Here is a 24,945-nt window from a genome sequence, read left to right as displayed (position 1 = left end):
AAAGGACAGAGAAAAAGGATATGCCAGTTGGCTCAGGTGGCCTCGTTTTATCAGCGGAACAATAGCTTTCACAGTTGCCTGCTCTCGGGGGCCACAGAGATGATAGTCCAACCCAGTGGCACTCAGGGAGGTGAGCGTGGTTTAGAAATTCAGCTTCCACACACACACACACACATACACACACACACACACACACTCATGATGTGTATGTATAGACAAAACACAGTATTTACATATCTTAAAATTTACCAATTTCAAGTGCACAATCAGTGAGTTTGGATAAATGCATATGATCGCAGAACCCAACCCCAATAAAACGTTTCCATCTCTCCAAATTCCTTCCTGCTGCTCTGAGGTTAGTTCCTTCTCCAGACCTGAATCCTGAAAAGCACCGATGGCTCTTTGGCTGTAGATTAGCCTTTGGGATAATTTGATGAAGATGGGATAATATAGCATGGAAGTCTCTTGTGTCTGGCCTCTGTCACTCAACAGAGGGCTACTGAGGGTTCTTATGGGTTGTGGTCGTGTGTCAGTCGTTTGTGCCTTTTTGTTGAGGACTAGTATTCCTTTGTGTGATGGAAAATAGTGGGTTTGCTCACTCACCCATTGCCGGGTTGATTTCTGCTTTGGCTGGTATGAATAAAGCTTCTGTGAAGATTTTCTCCTAAGTCTTTAAGTGGACATGATATCTTTACATAAACAGCTTTATTATGTATCCTTTGGGCTTCTCTACTTAGATAACCTTGTCTTCGTAAATACCTGGGAGAGGAGTGGCTGGGCTCTGTGGTAGGAACATGTTTACGTTTAGACAGCTGGGCTTGGTGGCGCTTATCTGTAATCCCAGGGATTTGGGAGGCTGGGACAAGAGGCTCCCAAGTTCAAATCCGGCCTCAGCAATTTAGCAAGCCCATAAGCAACTTAGCAAGACCCTGTCTCAAAATAAAAATTTAAAAAACAACAACAACACTGGGGATGTAGCTCAGAGGTTAAGCACCTTGGTACCAAGAAAATAAATAAATAAATTTAAAAGAAGCTGCCGAGCTGTTTCCAGTGTGGCTGCAGCAGTTTGCATTTCCCCCAGTAATGATTTTTTTGACCGTTTCACATCCTCGCCAATACTCCGTCTTGCCCAATCTTGCTGGTCTTACTCATTGTCGCCATCACAGTGGGTGTGAAGCGGTATCTCATTGTGGTCTCCATTTACATTTCTCAAATCCTTTTCATGTGTTTATTTTTCCATTTCATTTATCTTCCTTGGTGAAGTGTCTGCTCACATTTCTTGATCCATCGCTTAACTAAGATTTTATTTTCTTAATATTGAGGTTTTGTGAATTGTGGATAGAAGACCTTCACTATACCTGTGACCTGCAGAGTTTCTCCTAATCCATTTCTTGCCTTTTCATTTTCCTTAATAGTGTATTTAAAGAGGAGATTTTTAATTTTGATAACATTTTAACTTTTTATGTCTCATTTCAAAATTTTGGCCTAACCCCAGGTCACTAAGATTTTCCCTGATGTTTTCTTCTAAAAGTTTTGTAGATTTAGCTCTGACCTTCAGGTCTGTGATCCCTTTTGTATTTATTGTTGTATGTGGTATGAAGTGAGAGTTGAGGTTCATTTGGTTGCTTTTGCATGTGGCTTATCAGCTGATCAGTGCCATTTGTTGAAAAGGCTATTTCCCCCATCAGTTATCTTGGTACTTTGTAGAAAAATCAGTTGACCTCATATATGTGCCTCTGTTTCTGGACTCTTGACTTTGTTCTGCTCACCTATATTTCTATCCTTATCTAATGCTGTACTTTTATGTTTACTGTAGCTCTATAAAAGTCTTGAAATCAGGAAATGGGAATCCTCCAATTTTTAAAAAAAAATTTATTAGTTCCTTTTATAGGTGACAGTCGAATGTATTTTGTCATATCATACATACATGGAATATACACAATGAGGAGTTACACTGGTTGTGTATTCTTCTATGAGCATAGCAAAGTTATGTCCAATTCATTCTACTATCCTTTCAATTCCCTTCCTTCCTCTCCCTCTGTCCAATCTAATGAACCTCCACTCCATCCCCCACCCCTACTTCTTCCTCTTGAGGGTTCCTATCTGCATATCAGAGAGAACATTTGGCCTTTGGTTTTTTTGGGATTAGCTTATTTCACTTAGCATTTTACTTAGTCACCAGTTCCATCCATTTACTGGCAAATGCCATAATTTCATTCTTTTTTATGGCCAAGCAATATTCCATTGTGTGTAAGTACCACAATTTTTTTATCCATTTATCTGTTTGAAGGGCACTTTGGTTGGTTCCATAGCTTAACTATTATGAATTGAGCTAATATAAACATTGAAGTGGTTGTGTCACTGTAGTATGCTGATTTTAAGTCCTTTGGGTATATAGCGAGGAGTGGGATAACTGGGTCCAATGGTGGTTCCATTCCAAGTTTTCTGAGGAATCTCAATACTGCTTTCCAGAGTGGTTGCACTAATTTGCAGTCTCACTAGCAATGTATGAGTGTACCTTTCCCCCTACATCCTTGCCAACATTTATTGTTGCTCGTATTCTTGATAATTGCCATTCTGAATGGAGTGAGATAAAAATCTCAGTATGGTTTTAATTTGTATTTCTCTAATTCTAGTGATGTTGAACATTTTTTCATGTATTTGTTCATCCATCATATTTCTTCTTCTGTGAAGTGTCTGTTCAGTTCCTTTGCCCATTTATTAATTGGGTTAGTTGGTTTTTTAGTGTTAAGTTTTTTGAGTTCTTTATATATCCTGGAGACTAATGCTCTATTTGAGGTACAGATGCCAAAGATTTTCTCCCATTCTGTTGTCTCTCCGTTCACATTCTTGATGGTTTTCTTTGCTTTGAAGAAACATTTTAGTTGGATACCATTCCATTTATTGATCATAGATTTTGCTTCTCACACTTCAGGCATCTTGTTGAGGAATTTGGTTCCTAAGTGAACATGTTGGAGATTTGGACCTACTTTTTGTTTTAGTAGGCACAGGGTCTCTGGTCTAATGCCTAGTCCTTCATCCACTTTGAGTTAAGTTTTGTGCAGGGTGGGAGATAGGGGTCTAATTTCATTTTGCTACATATGGATTTCCAGTTTTCTCAGCATCATTTGTTGAAGAGGCTATCTTTTCTTTCTCCAATATATTAATGGCACCTTTATCTAATATGAGATAACTCTATTCATGAGGGTTTGTCTCTGTGTCTTCTATTCTCTATCATTGGTCTTCATGTCTTTTTTGGTGCCAATACCATGCTGTTTTTGTTACTATAGCTCTTTAATGTAATTTAAAGTCTGGTATTGTGATGCCTCCTACTTCACACTTCTTGCTAGGGATTGCTTTGACTATTCTGGGCTTCTTATTTTTCTAAATGAATTTAATAAATACTTTTTCTATCTCTATGAAGAACATCATTGGAATTTTAATAGGAATTGCATGAAATCTGTGTAGCACTTTTGGTAGCATGACCATTTTGACAATATTAATTCTGCCTATCCTAGAACATGGGAGAATTTTCCATCTTCTAAGGTCTTCTTTCTTTCAATTTCTTTCTTTAGTGTTCTGTAGTTTTCATTGTAGAGATCTTTCACCTTTTTTGTTAGATCTATTTCCAAATATTTTATTTTCTTTGAGGCTACTGTGAGTGGGATAGTTTTCCTAACTTCTCTTACAGTTGATTCATCACTGATGTATAGGAACACGATTGATTTATGGGTTTTAATTTTATATCCTGATACTTTAATGGATTTATTAATTAATTCAAGAATTTTTCTGGTAGAGGTTTTTTTGGGGGGGACGTCTTCTAAATATAGAATCACGTCATCCACAAATAGGGATAGTTTGAGTTCTTCTTTTCCTAGTCTTATCCCTTTAATTTCTTTCATTTGTCTAATTGCTCTAGCTAGAATTTCAAGGACTATGTCGAATAGAAGTGGTAAAAGAGGGCATCCTTGTCTTGTTCCAGTGTTTTAGAGGAAATGCTTTCAATTTTTCTCCATTTAGAATGATGTTGGCCTTGGGTTTAGCATATACAGCTTTTGCAATATTGAGGTATGTTCCTAGTGTCCCTAGTTTTTGTAGTGTTTTGAACATGAATGGATGTTGTGTTTTGTCAAATGCTTTTTTTCTGCATCTTTGAGATAATCATAGTATTCTTGTCTTTAAGTCTATTCATGTGAGGAATTACATTTGTTGATTTCCATATGTTGAACCAACCTTTTATCCTTGGGGTGAACTCCAGTTGATCATGGGGCACTATCTTTTTAATGTTTTTGTATTCGATTTTCCAGTATTTTTTGTTTTAAGAATTTTTGCATCTGTGTTCATGAGGGATGTTGGTCTAAAGTTTTCTTTCCTTGATGTGTCTTTAGTTTGGTTTTGATATCAGGATGATATGAGCTTCATGAATAGTTTGGAGGGGTTCCCTCCTTTTCTATTTCATGGGATAATTAGAGGAGGATTGATTAGTTCTTCTTTGAAGTTCTGGTAGAACTTGGCTGACAATCAGTCTGGTCCTGGATTTTCTTTGTTGATAGGTTTTTGATGGTGTCTCAAATTCCTTTATTTGAAGTTGATCTGTTTAAATCGTGTATATATTCCTGATTCAATTTGGATAGATCATATGTCTCTAGAAATTTGTCGATGTCTTCAAGATTTTCTCTTATTGGAGTATAAATATTCAAAATAGTTTCTGATTATCTTCTGTATTTCAGTAGTGTCCATTGGGATATTTTCTTTTTCGTTGCAAATTTTAGTAGTTTGAGTTTACTCTTTGTTAGCTTGCTAAGGGTTTATCAAGTGTTATTTATTTTTTCAACTTTTTGCTTTGTTGATTTTTTGGATTGTTTGTTTTAATTTTATTGATTTCAGCTCTGATTTTAATTATTTATTGTCTTCTGCTGCTTTTGATATTGATTTGTTCTTCTTTTTCTAGGGCTTTGAGATGTAATGTTACGTTATTTATTTGTTGACTTTCTCCTCTCTCAAGAAATGAGACCAATGCAATGAATTATCCTCTTAGTACTGCCTTCATAATGTCCCAGAGATTTTGATGTGTTGTATTGTTATTCTAGTTTACTTCTAAGCAAGTTTTTTTTAAAAAAAAAATTCATACCTGATTTCTTCTGCTATCCATTGGCTATTCAATGGCATATTATTTAGTCTCCAGGTATAGAGTAGCTTCTATTTTTTATTTTATCATTTATTTCTCATTTTTTTCCATTATGATATGATAGAATGCAAGGTATTATCTCTGTGTTTTTGTATTTGCTAAGAGTTGCTTTGTGGCCTGAGATATGGTCTATTTTAGAGAAGAATCTGTGTGCTGCTGAGAAGAAAGTGTATTCCGTCATTGATGCATCGATGAAATATTCCACATATGTCTGTTAAGTCTGAATTATAAATTATATTTTTTAGTTCTATAGCTTCTTTGTTTTTGTTTGGAGAATCTATCCAGTTGTGAGAGTGGAGTGTTAAAGTCACCCAGTATTATTATGTTGTGGTTTATTTGATTCTTAAAATAGAGAGGGTTTGGTTGATATATGTAAATGCTCCATTGTTTGGGGCATAAATATTTACAATTGTTATGTCTTGTTGATGTATAATTCCCTTAAGCAGTATTAAATGTCCTTCTTTGTCCCTTCTGATTAACTTTGTCTTTATGTCCACTTTATCTAATATGAGGATAGAAACTGCTGCCTCCAATTTTTTCCACAAAATTATTTTAACTATTCTACATGTCTATACAGTTTCTATACAAATTTCTACATAATTTTACAATCAGCTTACAATTGGCTTTTTTTCTACAAAAATAAATCCACTAGGATTTTGAATAGCATTTGCATTGAATCAATATTGTGATTAAAGTGAAAAGATGTGACCTATAGCAATATCATGTTTTCTAATCTATGAAAACAGAATCTCTTTTTAAATTTCCCTCCACAATAGTTTTCAGTTCTCAGGTATAGATTTTACACATATTTTAAAAAATACATTCCTAAATATTTTCATACTATTGTAACAGCATTTTTATTTTATGGTTTTTCCAATTGTTCACTGCTGAAATATAAACATGCAATTGATTTTTTTTTTAAAGAGAGAGGGGGGGGAGAGAGAGAGAGAGAGAGAGAGAGAGAGAGAGAGAGAATTTTTAATATTTATTTTTTAGTTATCGGCGGACACAACATCTTTGTTTATATGTGGTGCTGAGGATCGAACCTGGGCCGCACGCATGCCAGGCGAGCGCGCTACCGCTTGAGCCACATCCCCAGCCCCTGCAATTGATTTTTTAATGTCCATCTTACACCTTGTGACTTTGCTTAATTTACTTAGTGCTAATAACTTTCTTATACATTCCTTGGGATTTTCTAAACAATTGTGTATCTTTGAATGAAGATATTTTAATTTTTTTTCTTTTCTTATTACTTTGGCTAGCACTATGTTGAGAAAAGTGGTAATGATGGACATCCCCGCACTCAGTGGACTTCATCCTATTATTTCCTGTCAACAAATTATATTTCAAGGTGAAGAAGCTTCTCTGTCAGTGGCTTTTTTGGTATTTGTCCTAGTAAATCTGCCTTTCTGCCAATGTGCTCTAAGACCCCATTGTCTTCCTTTCCTTAAGGGAAAGCACTTAGCCTTTTACAATTGAGAATTATGTTGACTATGGGTTCTTTGTTTTTGTAGATCCTCTATGGGGAAGTAATTTTAACTGGCTATATTGCTGCCCAAATCTGTATGAGGTTTTTATAGAAAAGGAGGGAATGGATATGAGCATCTACCACACAGAAGATGTTTCTTTATATGTCAGCAATATGTCTCAGCTGTGTGTTGACTTATTGGGAAATAAGCATATCTTTTCATTAGATACTTTAAGGGTGGGCTGTTGTTCACATTAATTATTAAAGGCATATCATTACTTATTAATGGTACTGTGTGTGATAATGTGTCTTTGCAAACAATGTATTTGGGAGGGGCAGATTTTGCAGGGAACTACCTATCCTCAGTTCCACTGGGAAGCTGGGAGGCCTGTGGTTAGGAACATGGGCTAGGAATACTGGGAGCCAAGACACAGCTCAGCTCTGCAACCTTGTACAAAATTATTCAACCTTCTCTGCCAGTTTTCTACCTGCAAAATGAAGATATCAATAAAACCCACCACCAGGGGTTCTTAAGACTAAATGAACAGATGCAATTAATGCTTAAAACAGTTGCCAGTTGCCTGCTGCATTTAAATGAGGAGTGAGTTTGCATACACCTAATTTGCACCCACATTTTTGGTAGCAGGCTCACTGCCTGAAGTAAAGAGCAACTATATCACTTTAAAAGTCCTCTCTCCTGAAAACTTACCTCAAGCTTTTTAAGGTGGTACACCTGATTTCTATTGTTTCAAGACATTGTTTGCACAATTAGCACATTTTAAAATCTTGTGCATTGCATAGGAGATTAAAGGGTTATAGTTATAGGCAGTGACACACTTGAGGTGAACATGGTCACTTTGCTTGGGGGTTGAGCCAGAGTATACTTGCTGATCTGTTCACTTTCACCTCTTGACAGTGGGCTGGAGTGAAGCCCCATGTGGCTCCTGGATCAGCCCACCTGCGTGTGTGTGGACCACTATGAAGTCCCACTTGGCTTCATCTTATTATTTCCTGCCAACAAATTATATTTCAAAGGGACAGAAGCTTCTCTGTCTGTTGCTTTGCTGTGTGTCTGGCCATGCAAAGCTGCCTTTCTGTCAACATGCTCCAAGACCTAGGTGTGCCCCTACCTGCCCAGGGTGAGTTTGTAGGTAAGTAGGGGACTACTTGCCAATAGGAATGAGGATGTACTGAGCCTGCCCCAGCATCAGTACCAGAATGATGACATATGAGAAAAGCTCTTGAACTGGCTGGCACGCCTTCCAGGATCTTTCCCTTACCTTGACCTTGCCTTTGCCTTTTCCTGGGGACATTTTGAAGCCATGCCAGCAGACATGCAAAGAGCCCTCTATGAGGTTTTACCATCTGAAATCTCTTGTCCAGCCAGCTGTCTGTCCTGGTTTTCTCTTGATCAGGGCAGTGAAACACTTATTCCACTCATTGAGTTGTTATTATTATCAGGAAATGCCTTTGATTCTATGTGTACCATCTGCAGTGTTTTATTCATCTTCTCTGACTCCCCTGCAGTGGAGGGGGTGGTTGGTATGTGTGAATAGAGCCTATTGGACAAGTTCCTGGTGTTCTTCTTTATGGCGTGATGGGTAGTTTCAGCATCTCCTAGAACTTCTGGGAATGGTTGGCTGGTTCTTGTGCTTCTACCTGCAGGCTGCTCCCTGAGAGTCACCTGTCTCTGCCACAACTTTTCAGCTGTATTTGTGACACCAATGCAGAGATGCATGGATCCAGAGAGTGAGGAGACACTGTCCTCTCCCTCAAGTGTCATGAGACGCCCAGTTAGGTGTAGAAGCAAAGCCATCTTCTCCGAGCCGTGCCCGCCGCCCTGGGTGATCGTGCTAAATTATACATGGGCAGTGACTTTCAGCAGTGCTCTTTTTCCACTGGGACACAAAGCCTTCTGTTGTAAGAAGCGTTTCCCCCAGCAAGACCTCCAGGCCCCGGAGAAACTGCAGAGTTACGGGAAAGCAGAGTGCTTTCCACCCGAGAGAGCTCCTGGGAGCATGAGTTAAAACAAATGGGAAGTAGGTAGATCAGGTCGAACTTTCTATTTGAGTGTCATTTCCTTGAGCAGCAAAAAGATTGCTACAAGTTTAAGTATCAAGCCATTAGGTTTTCGAAACAAAGAAAGGCATGAAGGAACAAAGAAAAGTCAGAAGTGCCAAATTTAACTCTTTTCTCTGCTCAGATAAGAATCTGCCCTTTGCTTCGCTGAAGTGACTCCAGTTCTCGGCTTCCTGATGCAGCATCTTTCTCTTGCTTGTGTATTTTCTTCGTATTATTTTATTCCAGCCATGTTTTCTCACTTCCCTTCAAATGAAAAATGCAAAGAAAAAAAGGTGCCCTTCATTGAGGAGGTTGAAAGACCATCTAATACAGTGAAGGTCCCTCAAAGTGACTCGTTGATTGAAACAGTGTCACAACATACTGTGCCTTCCGCTTCCATGTTTATGCCAGTTCTCCACACATGTCAGATGTGGACACTACCAAAGAGCAATGCTTGGGACGTCACAGGAATTCAGGAGGTGATCTGAAATCAAATGGAAGCCCCTGACTACAATGGGAGGAAAGAAGGCAGGGAGGGAGGGAGGGAGAGAGGGATGAGAGAAGGTGGACTGGTCACGTTGAGGATTAGATTTAAGTAGTCAGTTCTAATCTTTAGAATTCTTCAGGTCTGAGTGCCCCTATTAAACAGTCCACTGTATCTGTGCATTTACCTTCTCCTTCAAGTTTCTTCAATGTCTCTTACTTACTAAGTATTGGCCGTGGCTGCCTCCATATTTGACATGTGAGGAATTACCATAAACACGGACCTGGATTCACCATACATCCTTGATGACACTCACCCACCTAATGAGCCCCTTTCTGATCATGGAGTCCGACCCACCAGAGACCTTGCCCATTCTTATGGTTATATTAAAAATTGGATGTTTGCCATCTGTCTTGTTCCAAAGTTTATTTCTCTCAGAATGTCATCAGTGGCTGTTTTTCTTCTGTCAATGTACCAGGTGGTGACCAAGAAAGAGGACTTCTTCCATGCCTGGAACTCGTGCCTGCACCACATCACTCTCCTGTCCCTGGCACACACTCACAGAGGTCAGTTGGGATGAATGTTCGTTCCTGGGCAGCTCAGGGCTCTGCAGTTCATCTGGGAATGTGGCTTTCCAGAGAAAAGACAGTCCTCACGCCAGTCTGAGCCTCACGTTGGACTTAGGGCCCTTAAAGACCAAGAATCGTGAAGCTTATGGTAAATCAGATCCCAGCCCCGTGGGAACACTGACTAGATGATACCCACAAACCCATCCCTCAACACATCTGGAGCCTGGTGATGGCAGATGGCACCAGACAGCAGCCAGTTGGCAAAACGCCAGCTCCCCAGAAATGACCTTTGCCCCACCATGACTGTCATTCCTAAATAAACAAATGTGAGGGTGCACACCAGACAAAGCAAGAGTGTTTTAATAGGCCCACTGGCTCAGAATGAGAAGCACAGGACTAACTTTTCAACCTCGTCCTCTAGGTCACAAGAAACAGGGTCAGCTTGTTAAGTCAGGGATTCTCAACTAGGGGCATTTGACCCCCGAGGGGCATTTGGCAAGGCTGGGAGATGTTTTGGGTTGTCTGAGGGTGGGTAGCGTTATGGGCAGATAGTGGGTGGAAGCCTATCCTACAGGACGCAGGCAAGACCCCACAGCAAAGACTCTTCCAACCTAATACATCCGTCACTCTGAGACTGAGAAATTGGAATCTTCATTTTGCCCTCCAAAGACCAAAATAACAAGATACAACAAAACATTAACAGTGAGTAAGATCCATGGCGGAGGGTCAGTGAAATTCTTGTTTCATCTCAAGAGTCATTTGTTTCACTCGGCATCAGGAACTGGAGACATGGGGAATTATTAAAAGAGAAAGTCCAGATGCTCGTGAGCTTGTGTGCTGTGTGGGGGTTTCCACCACCCTGGGCCACTGCTGGCCCCAAGGGCAGGGCTGGGATGGTCCACCTCCACAGCTGCAGGGGCCTGGCTCCTGGTGTGTCTGGACACTGTCATGGTGGAATTCCTGCTGAGAGTCAGGACAGATGTTACAGCAGAACCCAGGAGAGCCTGCATGGTAGCCAGCCCCAGCCTGCTCACCACCTCTCTCCCCAACCAGGAAGTTCTAAGAGAGCAAAGTGCCATGTAATGAAGTGCCACATGATCCAGTGGCCAGCCCCTTCCTGCAGAGCTCTGCTGGGAGCTGGCTTGGAGGGAATGGTGTGGGCTCAGACCAAGCCTGGCCTCTTCTCTCCCTCCAAGGACCCGCTCTGGGGTGGTCCCATTCCTGGGGTGAGGCTCAGGGTACAGAAGAGAAAGGACAGGAATGGGAATGTGCCAGGAGCACAGGTTCCTTGGGAAGCAGGAGGCCCCAGGAGTGCCACCCGAGGGCCGGCCTTTGCATGCAGTGACTGCACCGTGGAAGAACCAGGGCCACATTAACCTTCCTAATTCTGATTGGACTCCACCTCCTACACTCCAGGACGACAGGGAAGAGCAGGAGAGAGACCAGAGGATCAGGGCAGGGCAGAAGTTTCCCTTCCCTTCAGGTTATTAAGATGCAGGACTGGGTTCCCTCATCTGCAGATCCAGAAGTCTTATCTGCACACCCACACTGTGCCAGACTCAGGGAAATTGAGTCATCTTGCTTGAACTTAGAAATGACTGATGCATCAACCAGAAATGTCAGTTTATTCACAAGTCAAAACCCAACTGCCAAGTCACGGGCACAAGGCCTATTCCTTCACGGGCACCTCTCCACATAGAATTGACTCAGGAGAGGAGGTGGCACCAGGCACCCCATCTGTGTAGCACATGCCCTCAGGCCTGGCTGGATACCTGAGTGTCCACTGTGATCCCCGCAGGCCATGTACGTCCCTGGACTGGCTTGGTGCCCCAGTGCCAGCCTCACCCCTCAGAAGTGTAGGTACACCCCCTTCTCTCTATGTTTTTCATATTTGTTGATCAGACTGAAATTTATCTGAGATATGAAGCCATGCCCTAGACACCCCTACTGAAGGAAGGCATGCCCCAGGCTTCCCCTCCAAGTGTGCAGACTTCTGTTGGCTTCACTCCTGGGGTACTGGGGCCCGGATGCTGGGGTTCCTCCTTCTGGGCTTCTGTGCACTGACCACAGACACTGCCAATCCTGGAGCCCAAGGATGAGCCCTGTGGACTCCAGGTTTTCAGAAATGGGATTGTGTTTGAGAAGGGGAGGGGTCCAGCGATCAAGACACGTATCCCTTCACCTTAGAAACTCGATGGCTCAGTCTGTTCGTTGAGAACATCTCTGTACTTGGTGTGGGAACTGAGGATGTGGGCTCAGAGTGGAGTCACCTGGGCTCAGATCCTCGAGTTGTCTCTACAGCTGTGAGCGAGTAACTCAGCCCCTCTGGGCTTCGGTTACACCCTGATGTGGAGAGTGGTATTTACCTCATGGGGCTGTTGGAAATATTAAACTAAATGATCCTCGAAGTTCCTTGCTGCAGCACCTGACTCATAGTGTTTAATAAAAAACTGTATCACTATTAATCAGTACAAAAATCTTAGTTCTCAGAATCGAAGTAGACCATGTAGACCTTGTTCCTTAAGAGGAAGAAGAAAAAGGAAGATGAAGCATCTGAGTCTCAGTGCACAAGGTCTTAACACCAGGAGGAAGCATCAAGGATTTGAAAAGAAAATCCAAATTGATTCTGAAACTTTCACTGGTATTCCAAAGTGATTGCTTTCAGGAAATGAGTCCCAGGTTCAAGGTCAGATGAAGAATGTTTGGGTGTATAATGTAAAGGGAGAAGATTAATAAGAACTAGTTCAATGGCAGCATTTAGAAAGTCCAGGAATATTCTGGAACAGAACAATCCATCTATACCAAGGAGGCTACTATGGATACATAATGAGCAGCACCAGCCAGGGAAACGGAGATGGTACCTTCAACAGCCTGCTGCCCTCCAGCAGGGTCTCCCGGGGGTGGGAGAGGAAGTCGAGGGGCCCATCTGTCTTGGGTGACCCAGCCAGATCCTGCCTTCAGAGACTTCTGAAAGGAAGAGCTCAGGGAAGAGGAGACGAGGCTCAGCCTGTTAAAGCTCAGACCTCGGGTCACCCCACATGACAACACACCCAGAGTTGAGCCATTTTTATTAGGAACAAATGGGGGGAAAGCCTTCTGGCATTCGCGTCCGCTTGTCACCTGAGGACTGGAGAAAACCATGTTTGAAATGAAAATGTGAAGCGGTCCCCAGTGGTTTCTAGTGGCATGGAACGGTTACAATGATGAATTGTTATTTTTCTGTAATACCCATTTTTATCTTGCCCTAGAAATAGCAGTTCTGAAGCCTGGTGGCGTCTGACCCCTAAGGGCGCACAGGTTCCTAACCAAAAAAAAAAAAAAAAAAAAAAAAAAAAAGGAGAAACTAAGCACTTTTATTAAATAATGGCAGCCAGCCTTTCCCAGCTCTTTCCAGAACAGTCTCTTGCTTTTCTTGCCCTCAGAGCTGGTGAGGAGTTCTCATAATGGAGCAGGAAGACATTTTTTCTTAATAAAGTGCCTAATAATTTAAAATGTTCACATTAAGAGCAGGTTTTGATTATATTAGAACATGGACAGGTAGGGATTTCTGCCTACTGAGGATTAATCTCACATTCCTCTTAAGGATGTTTGTGGGGTTTATTTTCGTTTATTTGTTTGTTTGTTTGTTTGTTTGTACCAGGGATTGAACTCAGAGGCACTTGACCACTGAGCCACGTACCCAGCCCTATTTTACATTTTATTTAGAGACAGGGTCTCACTGAGTTGCTTAGCACCTCACTTTTGCTGAGGCTGGTTTTGAACTCGTGATCCTCCTACCTCAGACTCCTGAGCTGCTGGGATTACAGGTGTATGCCACCCCCCATCCCCAACCCCTGGCAATGTTTGTGTTTTGAAAGGAGACTTTGTTAACTGCAAGCGTGATCACATGCATTACTGACATTTCAGTTCCTTGTTTGATCCCACAGTGCTTGTTTGGTACTCTTTATGGAATCAGTGTGTCCCTTCCAATTGCAGATGGGGTTATTCTTTATATAATTGCATTCACCTGGCTTTCGCTTTGGCATTTAAGCCCTACATTATGTGAGCTCAGAAACATTCAATACCAGGACTTCAACAGGAGATGCTCTGTGAGTCTGGGTACTTGTTTTCCACTACCAGAGTCCCCCCGAGTCCCGAGTCCTCAGTCCTCCCATCCAGGCCTCGATGGACCTACAGTTTGCAAGTCAGCCCACTCTTTGGACAGTGGGTTTCTGCTGCTGGAGGTGGGGGTAGGGAACCAGAGGGACCAGTTGACAGTGGCGATGTGTACCCTCCCTTCCCACTGGCCCCCATCTGCTGGTAGGACAATCTTTAGCCAGTGTGACCCCACACTGGTGGCCTGAGGGAGGGGGAGTGCTGTGGGTACCACTGTCCCTGACACTGACCTCTTCCTTTGTCCAGCCCCCATTAAATATATAGCCAATAGAGCTGCCAGAAGGTCTAGGGAGCCCAGAATGGCAGACAGAACTCACTGCCAAATCGAGGCAGACCCAGAATCTTGGCAGCCCCAGCATTGGGAAGAGAAGGCAAATCCCGGCTCTGCTTTCTCTATCTCAGTCACGCGCCTGAATCCCATGAGCGAAAAGTGCCCCTTGGGGTTGGGGTTTCCTTCTCAAAGCTTCACTTCTCCCCTTGACCCTGGAGGTGAACTTGTACTTCAGATCTGCTGGACCTCAGGACTCCCAGGTGCTGCTTTCTAAGAAGGGCCACGGCTGCACCCTCCCCAGGACGGAGACCCCGAGGACCCTAACCAAGCTCAGGAGCTGGTTGCAGAAGACAGCTGTCCTTAGAACTGTGACTTGCTGACTTTGAAGGGAGTGACAGTGTATGAGGCAGTTTTATCACAAATGACCCAAGGACCATTGCACCGGGAAGAAGAAGAAACAAAACAACAACAACAACAACAAAAAAAGGCAAAGTCTTGACTCCTGGAGGTCATTTGTTTTGTGGAGTCCCCTTAAGAACAGAGTTTAAACCTCTGGGATTGGACAGAGGCTGATGAGACGTCACTTATCTGTTGGGCCTGGTGTCCTGGTGGGCTGAAATGCTCCCAGCAGTTCTTATCTACAAGTGCTTGCTCTGCACCCAAACCACGTTCAGTGCTTGGTTCTTGTAATTTGTTTCATCTCCATAACAACCCCACAGCGTCCACGAGGCACCCGAAAGGCTGGCTACGGTGCCTGGGATCACACAGGTGCATGGGACAGAAGCAAGATTGCAATCCCAAAGGTCTGCTGCTCTCTGCCTATGTGCAGGGCCCATATTCATGCTGGGTCTAACTCTTCCAGCTCAGAATTGCTGGGAAAAAAAAAAGCAAGAGAAACACACCCCCACATACACACTTTATATATATATTTTCCTTTATTTTCATGTGATTGAAAAATCGTAGTATGCATGATGAATTGCAGAGATGGGGTCCTATTTCCATGCTGGATTGACATCTTCTGACACCTATTTAAAAACCAAGTTAGACTAATACCCACATTGATGGGCAAAAATGACAAAAAACCAAAAATGAATTCACACTGAGTAACTGTAGTCTGTGAGTTTTCCATTGCCACTAGTGTTCAGAGTAAAACCTACACTGTGAGTACAAACAGAAATGGAGGCACTTTTGTCTTATCATAGTAATTCTAAATAAGATTTTGTATTTTTAAAACTTAGCCTATACCACATATTGTAAAGTTAAACACATTGGCAATAAACATAATTTAAATTTAGGTTTAAGGGACAACATGTTCTAATCTCAAAAACATTTAGCAAATAACCTTTGAGTTCACATGAGCCACCCACTCAAAAACCAAAATGAACTACAGAAAAAAAAAAAACAGAAAAAGCAACTGTCTGTTGACAACCAGATTTTCTTTCAGCTCTTGAGTTTTTCATCTATAAATAATCTGTATGTTTCGCATCTGACCATTTTCTTAAACGGCGCCTCCTGGCATGTTCTCACTTTAGAGTGTCTAAAAGACAAGAATTAAATGTGTAAATCATGGAAACTATTAAGTTTTTGGAGGGGAGCTCTTTAAGACACATGCTTTTTAGATACCAAAAGTGTCAAAATGAGGCATTAAGATGATGTATTCTTTCTTTAGTGCATCTGTTTATCTTTTGTGAAATCTCAAGCTTGATAAATCACCAGAGATAAAAACATCATTTTTAACTTATCATAGATCCCAAATGCCAGGAGGAAAAACAGCACTGTGTCCTCTCTCTCATGAATTTACCTCTCTCCCTGCCTATGACTTATGAGATTTTATTTGCAGAGAAAACATAATGTTCTATTAACTTGAAAATGATGGCTTTTCCCCAGAAATGTGAGAACCAGGGAGGGAGAATAAAAGCAGTATTCATCCTCAGATCTAATCACCCAACAAGTTTCACTGTCTGCTTCAAGTGGCATAGAGTGTTACATGGGGAAGATCACAAGATAACTAAGGGTGAGGTTTTCACCAGTAGCTCATCTTCATCCACTGACACTTAGAAGCCCTGCTCTGCATATCAAAGTGGGTATCGAAAACCTGACGGGGAAATTTTACTTAATACCAGCGTAAATAGAAATTGGTGAAGCTAGCTCAATTCCTTGACCCTGTCCCCAGAAGTCACTCAGAAATTCTCAAGTAGCAGCCTGGATAATCAAGAAATTCCCATAAATTTTCTAATTATAAATGAAAATTCTTCTGTGCAGCTAGAGGACTTATTGTAGAGATGGTTCCTAAATGGTTCTTACTGTGAACTGGAGGATTGCAGATCATGAATCAAATGAATCCGTTAGTCTACAACACAGAACATGGCAGAGCATTCCAGAATGTTCCAACCTGCTACTTCCCAGTATGTAAACAGTTTCCTGATGCAATGAATGAATATCAGAGTTTCTTGCCTTGTTCATATTTTATGATTTTTCACTCTTCAACTTAGAGCAAATCAAACTTCATGTAAACCTTCTTCAGGTCGTGGGCATACAGTGGAATTTTTATGGTAATGGTTGCTGATGAAGCTGATTTAAGGAAACACTCAGCTCTGTCGTAAGCCTCAGAGATGCCCAAAGTCCCGGCTGTACAGGACCAGTGGCTGCCATGAGCAGCTGACCTCCATTTCTTCTGCTCTTTCCACTCACAAGAATCATGTAAGCCACACTGGTCCTGAAGAATGGCCTTGAGGGACTGCCTCAGGTGTGGGACCGAAATGGCAGACGTCCTGAGAAGTTGAAACTCGCTCCATTCTCCATCTCCAATGGCCATATGAGGACTGAGCCCACAGAGATGCTCCACCCGGATGCGGCATCTGCTCAGCTGGCCCGCAGAGGCAGTACTGGCATGGAGCACCCTTCCTTTGCTCCCGTGTCTACCCCACCCCATCCAACATCCACTTCTTGAAGGTCTATAATGGGCTGGGGACTCTGTTAAGTTCTAGTCTTAAAAGATCCAGGAAGAAACAGTCCCTGCTTCCCAGAGGCATTAGTCAGAACTGGAACAAGAGCTGCCCGAGGCCAGGTACCCTGGGAGAACAGGAAAGAGATGCAAGTCAGACGAGGTATGGGGTGCAAGTGGCTTCCCATGGGGTCAGGAAGGAAGTATTGGAGAAGAGGCCAGGGGAGAATACTGAGGGAACAAGCCGGGCAAGGTGGGTGGTCATGGGCATGTCAAATGCCTTTGGGGCCTGGCCTCTACTGGGTGGCATGGGAAGCTGGGAATTGTCCCTACTGAGCAGGGTCCACCTGCACACCCAGGCGTCCTGGAGGAAACTGTCCTGGCACTAGGAGACATGTGCTTTGGGGAAAGGGACCAAGATATCAGCAAGTAGGCATGACCAAGAGGTCAAGGGACAAGGATTTAGTGGCAGTGGGGACCAAAAGGAGAGTTTGCTTCAGAGAAGCAAGAGCACCGTGCTGGAGGAGGATGCCTTGGGAACTGGGCGGAGAGCCTGCAGAAACAGCTACAGATGAGGGCCCCTCTGCCAGAGGGGCCCCTCCCGCACCCACAGGCTCCAGGCAGAGGAGTGGTCAGAAAGGGAGGGCCACGCACAGCTCGGCTGCTCTCCGGAACTGAGAGCATGAGCTGGTGACAGAACAGGCTGAAGATGGAGAAGCCAGCAGTAGCCCTCACCCTCCCCACACCTATAGGTCCCTGAGGGTCCCCTCCACCCCTTCACCCAATCCCAGTGGGCAGGACACTGGAGCCACCATGACTGCTGGTTGCCAAAATGTCCGAGGCCCCATTGACCCTTTGCTTTGAAAACAAAACAAAGTTTTCCCTGAAAAATGAAACACCCTCCCTCCCCCTCTCCCTCCCTCCCTCCCTCCCTCCCTCACCATTTCCCTTATGTTGTGAAGAGGTAGGCGGGGGACTTCAGAGGCCTGGGGCCGCAGCTCTGCCACTGAACTGAGAGCACTGCTGTCACACACAGGTGACAGGAGGTGGCTGAGCCATGGGGGCCATGCTGCCACCTTGTGCTCCAGAATCAGTGGAGATAGGACTTGCCAACCAGGGGCCGCCTGGTGAGGACACAGGGAGGCCCCTGCCGCTAGAGAGGGCCACCTGGCCCCAGGCACCCAGTCATGCCCCCTCCAGTTGGGACTGTCCTCTGGGGTAGCTTCAGCCTCCATTTCTACAATCCTGAGAGGGGCTGTCTCCCTCTGCAGCTGGCTGAAGTGAGACCCCAGTCTGCGCCTGGATGCAGGCTTCACGGGGGCCTGGCTCCCCCTCCCTGGGGAAGCAGGGTCTGGGCCCCCAGGGGGAGCTGGCTGGCTGTAGCGCCAGGTCTTCCTTCTCCCACAGGAGCTGCCCTCCATGCGGGGCCAAGGACAGGGACACAAAACAGTTTGAAGATATGAAGGCAGCTGGCTCTGGGCTGCCTGGACGTGGGTGGCTTCATTCACCCCCAGGACAGCTTTGAATTTCTAACTCGGGTCCTGCCTGCCTTAGGACCTCTGCAGCCCAGGGAGCAGCGTACACCTTCGCCTGGCCCCTTCTTTTTGCAGCTTTGTCCCACACCGAGTAAATTCTTCAGTTTGGACACCAAGCTCTTCCCTGGCCAACCTGGTCACCCCTTGACGTGGCTGAGCATCAGCAGCAGCACATTGCCCACAAGAGGCCTCTGCTGTTGGGACCGGGAAAGCATGGTGTTGGGGTACCTAGGGGAATGCAGTGCAGGCTCCGGTGGCCCTCCAGGCAGCCCATGGAGAAGGCTGCAGCTGGAGAAAGGCCAAGAGAGAGAGAGCCTAAGAGAGAGGGAGCCTAAGAGAGAATCCCTGTTCCCAGGCCCTGGCACAGGGATCGAGAAAGAAGCCAAGAGAACATTGTGAGATTGGATTTCAGAGCAGGTGTGGTTCACATGCCAGGGTCAGGTGTGCCTCCTAACTCAGCCGTGGACGTCCAGTCTCCCCAGCAATATTCAAGCAGAAAACAGCGGATGGCCTTGTCCATGTGGGTTGTCATGTCTGTCCCCCTGATTTGCAGCAAGGAGTTATAATGACATCTACTCCTGACTTCCACTTCCCTGTCAGGCACGTCCTGCTGGGCAAGGTCCTGCCTTCCCTGCAAAAATGGCAAAGACAGAGACGGCTGGGGGGAGCTGATGTCCCTGCTGCAGCGCATGGCCATATGCTTTTCCTCCCACGGGACCACTCTTCACTTGCATTAGGTCATTTTCCCGGGGGTTCCCCACCCCCACCCTCTAGGCCACTCGTTCTGTAAAGCACTATTCTCTCTGTGGGCTCACCTTCTCCCCCCACCAAGGTGGGAGGCTCCACCAAGGAGGATGTGGTTCTGCTCACCAGGTGAAGGCTCGCGGCCCGCTGCTGACCTGAGCAGCCTGGGGACCTCAGGGGCCGTGGGTGTCAAGGAAGCACGTCGGCCTGCAGTCTCTTAGGGAAAACTGCCCCTGACAGACCTGAGCTGTGGGTGCTTACCCCGAGGCCCATCTCATTCTTACTGGGCACCCAGCCTCTTCAGGTGGAGGGACATGGGTACCACAGATGCTTTCCTTCTGGGGGGTTTCTCCTCTTTAAGGGAAGGAGGGGACATGGCATGTCAACCTGTCAACAGTGATGCCTCTGCCCACAGCCGTGGGCTGAGAGGGGCTGCCCAAGAGTGCCCATGCCCATTCTTTCTGCTTTGGGGACTTGCTGGACACCAGAGTGGTGTGAGGTGAGAGAGAAGCCTGCCATTGGCCTGAGAGCATGTGTCACACTGACCTCTAAGTGAAGGGAAGCGACTGAGAGATGTGTTGGTCCCCCTCTGCTCCCAGGGTGGCTGGTGTCCTCTGTGTAGCGGGTCCCAGGGGCTTGTCTCCTGAAGTTCAGCCACCCCGTGAGAGAACCTCTGTGGTGTAGCCCTGGGTTCCCACCAAGGCACCTCAGTCCAGCTCCACAGGTGGGGTCTTGGCTCTGGGCATGGGGGACATGCCACTGGTGGAATGGGGTTTGTGCCAAGGCGCAGGCCTGTCTTCTGAGCGCTCTCCTGAACCAAGGCCAGCACCAAAGACTGATCCCGAAAGAGAAACCCAGTCTCCTGCGTGGCACTGCAGGGCGTGGACCAGGGAAGAGAGGGTGATGGGAAGAGTGAGAGGAGCTTCCTCGAGGCACAGCAGGAGGTGCTGGTGTGACATGGTGCCCTGCACTGTTCTCTCATGCCCAGCCCTCCCTCTGTCCCCACCCCAACCCTAGAGGCTAGCACTTTCTCTACAAGTGACCGAGGACCTTGAGGCCCAGCCAGGGCACAGGAGCCTTCTGTTGGTTCTGAGCACACTTTGGTTAGGTGAGAGCAGGTGTTTGGACATGGAAGAAATAATTAACATGAGAGTCGATGGGTTGCACCCGAGTGTCATGACGGAAACAGTCTGGAGAATTGGGTTCTATAGGTAACATTGGACAGTGCTCTTCTGATGAAAATCCATTATTGCTGATATAATCCTCTTTAAAACATCTGCGACTGTGAGTGTGACATCTAGACATCCTTGAGGGCCAGGACAGTGGACTCAGAGCACCCCTCGGTCCTGAGGCAGTGTAGCTCTGCCTGCCCTCAGGGGTCTGTGAGGTCGAATGGACCTGGGGTGGGCGAGGGCTGTGTGAGACTGCTGGGGCGGCCTGAGGGGTTCAGTGCAGGGCTGCGCTTTGCAAGAGCTGGGGCTGTTGCCAGCAGAGTGGCAGAGAAGGGCCTGCCAGGTGAGCACGGCTTTGAGGCTGGCAATCGGAGGCTAATCCAGCAGGTTAATTCAGTAAAAAACTCTTGTCCCTGTCCAAAGACACAGGCTGAAACCTGAGGAGGCAGAGCAGTCATGGGGGCATTCAAGAGCGGGGATGAGAGTCTGTATTTGGGCACTTATTTAGACGCCAATTAAAAACGGGTACTCAGGACACCCGTTGGACTTTGGTGAAAGCCGGGTCCCACCAACAGGGAGAAGGGAAGGGTGGTTTATGGAAATGGTCTAGATTCATAGGTGTAGGGCTCTGCTGGCCCATTTCAATGGATCACTAAAACATCTGTTTGTGAACCTTCCTGGGCCTCCCTCCTCATTCTGCTTGGGAGGCTGGTGGGGGAAAGATGGCTGATACATCTGGGGGGCGGGGGGTGTTGTGGGATTTGCTGAAGCCAAATACGTGGGGCCCTGTTGTGTTGGAGTATTAGAGCCATGGACACGGGGCTGGAAGGTGGAGTTAGAAAGCTCAGCACTGCCAGGTTTTCCAAGGCTGGGGAGCCCTCCCCGTGGAGAGCTTGGGATAGGGTTCCATCTCTGGGGGACAGAATGGCCAGGCTGTGGCTAAACCCAGGAGCTCCGGCTATTTGGGGTGGAGCTTGGCTGCTGGTCCGTGGCCTCGTGCTCTGATGGACTCATCCCAGCCAGGCAGAGAAGTCGCTGCGTGCGGGCCCTGACCCATGCAGGGCAGGCAGGAGTTCCGCCATGTCACGAGGAAGGGCAGATGCAGCAGCCTGCCTTCATGTCCGTCAGGACCATGAACTCTCCTCCAGGCCAGCCCTGATCCTTGTCTGCAGGAGGGTCGTTCACTGTCTTTTCTCCCCGTGCAGTGACCTTGGAGCAGTTCTCCCTGGCAGTGAGGAGCTGCCCAGACCCACAGGACCAGGCTCTGTTAATGAAGGTAGGTTACCAGATGAAGTACTGATTTCCTTAAAGCCTCTAGCACTTGTGTCGCCCCGAGGAGGGTTCTGTTTTCACAAGCGGGAGTAAATTTATCATCTCTGAGTTTTGTGCTCCGTGGGGATACTCTTGTCATCTGCGGGTGGGAGGACTGCTGGTTAATGAGCACAACTGAGTGCAGACGTGACAGGAGAGTGGGTGTCACCTACGAGCAGGGAAGCTGTTGAATTCTCCAGAGGGCCCCATTGGTCTATTTAAACTCATCTGACAGTCTTGATTCTTTTAGCAGATTTATGAGGCTTGGCCAAATTCCATGTCTCCCTCTGTATTTTTTAATTAAGACAAAGGATTCCCTCCATTCCCAGTCTGCCACCTCCTTGCTATTAGATGCTTCATGTTAGCCGTTGGGATGGGCCTCTCAAGCCAGAGCTCCCTTGCCCGCGAGCGCCAGACAGATTTCTTCCCTTCTTGGTGACAACTATTTTATTCCTTCCAAATGACAGGAGCAGAGGTGTGGGTGCCACCTATGCTTGGGCATGCAAGTGGCCTGCATGAGTTTCATCATTGCTTTGTCTTTGAAAGCAGTGGAGAGCTGCCCTCCCAGTGTAGAGCTGTTAGGCGCCTGTTTTCACCCAGAAACTGGGCACCCGGGTCTCCATGAGGTCACTTCCATTTCACGCCATCAGGAAGCTGTGTGCACCAGGAATTGCATTTCTTCACCCAAACACCAGCTTCTTTGCCAGGTGTCCTCTGACTTTAGAAATGAGTGGAAAAAATAAGGTGTCACCATAAGGGATTTTCAATTCATTTGCCTAAGAAGTGATATTTTTGGTCTGGTTTTTTTTTCTTTTCTTTTTTTAAGCTTTCAGTGATGCTAATTTCATAATCAAGAGGGGCTGTGGGTCCTAAGCTCTGGGTTCCTCCAGGAGACCCACGTCATAGCATGCCCACTTGGCAGTCCTGGGTGTCCGACACAGGAGCTGGCGTGGCAGAGATTCGGCATGTGGGCATTTCTTGCTGTTCTGAGGTGTCCCACACCAGGCTCTCCGTGCCCTGCCCTGTGCTCCTTCCTTCCCCTCTTTCCGGCCACTCATGTTCAAGGCGATGGGAACACAGGCCTTTGGCTCTTTCTTCCCATCCTGTCTAGCATTTCTTCTGCTCCTTGCTCCTTCGTGCTTTGTCCTTGCTCTGCTCTTTCTGTCCATTGAGTCCCAATTTCAGAAGGTGAAACTCCTGTGCCCGGCTTGGTACTACCATGAGCCCCACCTGAATGTTACGTGGGCAACTCAGAGGTGGCATGGGGCAGAGAGCAGAACCCACAGCCTGGCTCAGGAGCTCACCCTGGACTTGCCTCTAATTGTCCTTGTGGTTACACTACTTGGGCTGCTGCAGCCCCCTGAGTGTCTTCTCATCTAGAGGGAATGGGTACAAGCAGATGCCACCCAAGGGCCCTTCTTCCTCTCACAGTGTCTTGCCCTCCTGCCCCTCATGCTGCCCTGTGCACTTGTTTAGAGACTAAGCTAGGGCTTGGGAGAAGAAGTTAAGGTAGCCTGGGACTTCTGGGATGTACATGACATACAGTAGCCTGTGTCTTCCCCGTGGGTTTCTGCAGACCGTGGGACCACGGTCACCAGGATGATGTCTTCTGGTGTTTTCACAGTATCTGCAGATACTTGAACAGGCATCATCAAAGAAGTTTCACTGAGCAAGATGTGTGCTCAGTTCATATAGACCGAAACCAGCTCGTGCTTTTTTTCAGGAGATTGAGGTTTTTTTCATGTCACCTTTGGGAGGCCACCACGTGGGTGGGACAGTGGTGTGCAGGATTTTTGTAGATGTATGTGAGAGCACTGGAGCGACAGTAGGCCGTTCTGACCGCAGTCACCTGCTGTCCACTGTGCTGGCTCCAGTGCACTTTGCAGACTTTCTGTAATAAGTTTAAGATCTAACTCAACCTCACGAGAACCTGTTGGCAGGAAAAACAATGCTAGGCCAAATATGGTATTTTTTTTAAATTATATTTTGCATACATATTGTCACATCCCCATGAGGTCAGGTAATAGCCTCGGTGGCTGTGAACCATGCAAAGCTTATTAGTCACACCCTGTTCTGAGGGTCCTGCCGGATGGACTCCCAGAGTACCTGCTGCTCTGGGACTCAGCTTCCCCATCTTCCAAGCAGAGGTCAAGTCTATGACTGTCTTGAGGTTTTTCCCACCACTGCATCCGGGGAAGGGGCTAGGGAAGAGGTCCTGCAGGGCAAGCCTGGTGTCACTAGGGCTGCCTTCCTGCAAGACTTAACTATTATTTGAACCATAGAAAATACTTTCATTCCACAAGTTACTGACTGGGTCCAATTCACTTTTATCCCCATCCTTTCCTGTTTCTGCCCTTATTCATGGTCCTTATGCCAATCAGTCTGTTTGGCCCCTGGGACAGGTTTCCCTGTCCCAGCAAACCTGCTAATCCTCAGCTCCACCCACCACTCCCCGTGGCTGCAGGTCTCACCCATGGTCCAGCCACATCCAGGTGTGCTCAGTACATGTACACCCCACTGGAGCCATGTAGCACCCTGTCCCGCTTCCTAGGGCTCCCGTCCCCCACCTCGGATTTGTGGGGTGGCCCACAGCACCTCCCCGTCCTGGGCTGCTGCGTCAGATCCACATGTGCATCTGTCCCCTGAGCACCTTTTAAAGCCATCCCTCTTCTTTTGTCCCAGAAAGAGCCCCTGGACTTGATCCCCTGGGGCAAGTTCCAGGCTCCACTCGGCCAGGACTGAGCACAGGTCACTTGTATCTCCCTCAGCCTTGTGCCCTCTTCAGATACAAAGAGAAAGCATGTAGCCAACCCTAAAGACCCTCCCAGCTCCACATCCTGAAAATACATGGCTGGTGGGAGCTGCCCGCAACCTGTGACTCTCCGTGTGCTGCAGAATCGACCTCGCCACCTCTGCCTGTTTTCTGTCTTCTTCAGGCTCTGCCAGGTGAACTGGGAGCCTCAGTCCTACATGCCACTTTCTGGGTTCATTTATGGCCCTGACTATCTCTCCTTTGGAAAGAATTATTGAAGAATTCATCCAA

At 46.2% G+C, this 24,945-nt stretch overlaps 1 protein-coding gene across 1 annotated transcript in view; it reads left to right on the top strand.

Annotated features, from left to right (window-relative positions):
• LOC144249603 (acyl-coenzyme A oxidase-like protein) overlaps nt 1-24,644 on the top strand; it is a 296,617-nt gene extending 271,973 nt beyond the window's left edge. The window contains exons 16-18 of the mRNA XM_077791725.1: nt 9,680-9,767; nt 21,797-21,867; nt 24,585-24,644. Coding sequence (XP_077647851.1) covers nt 9,680-9,767; nt 21,797-21,867; nt 24,585-24,644 — 219 coding nt within the window. The remainder of the gene's footprint in view (nt 1-9,679; nt 9,768-21,796; nt 21,868-24,584) is intronic.
• Nucleotides 24,645-24,945: the final 301 nt, after the last annotated feature.

The sequence above is a fragment of the Urocitellus parryii genome, chromosome 12 (genome assembly GCF_045843805.1).
Source record: "Urocitellus parryii isolate mUroPar1 chromosome 12, mUroPar1.hap1, whole genome shotgun sequence".
Taxonomy (NCBI): domain Eukaryota; kingdom Metazoa; phylum Chordata; class Mammalia; order Rodentia; family Sciuridae; genus Urocitellus; species Urocitellus parryii.
Note: the sequence above shows the minus strand (reverse complement) of the source record. Positions and strands in the feature narration are given on the sequence as shown.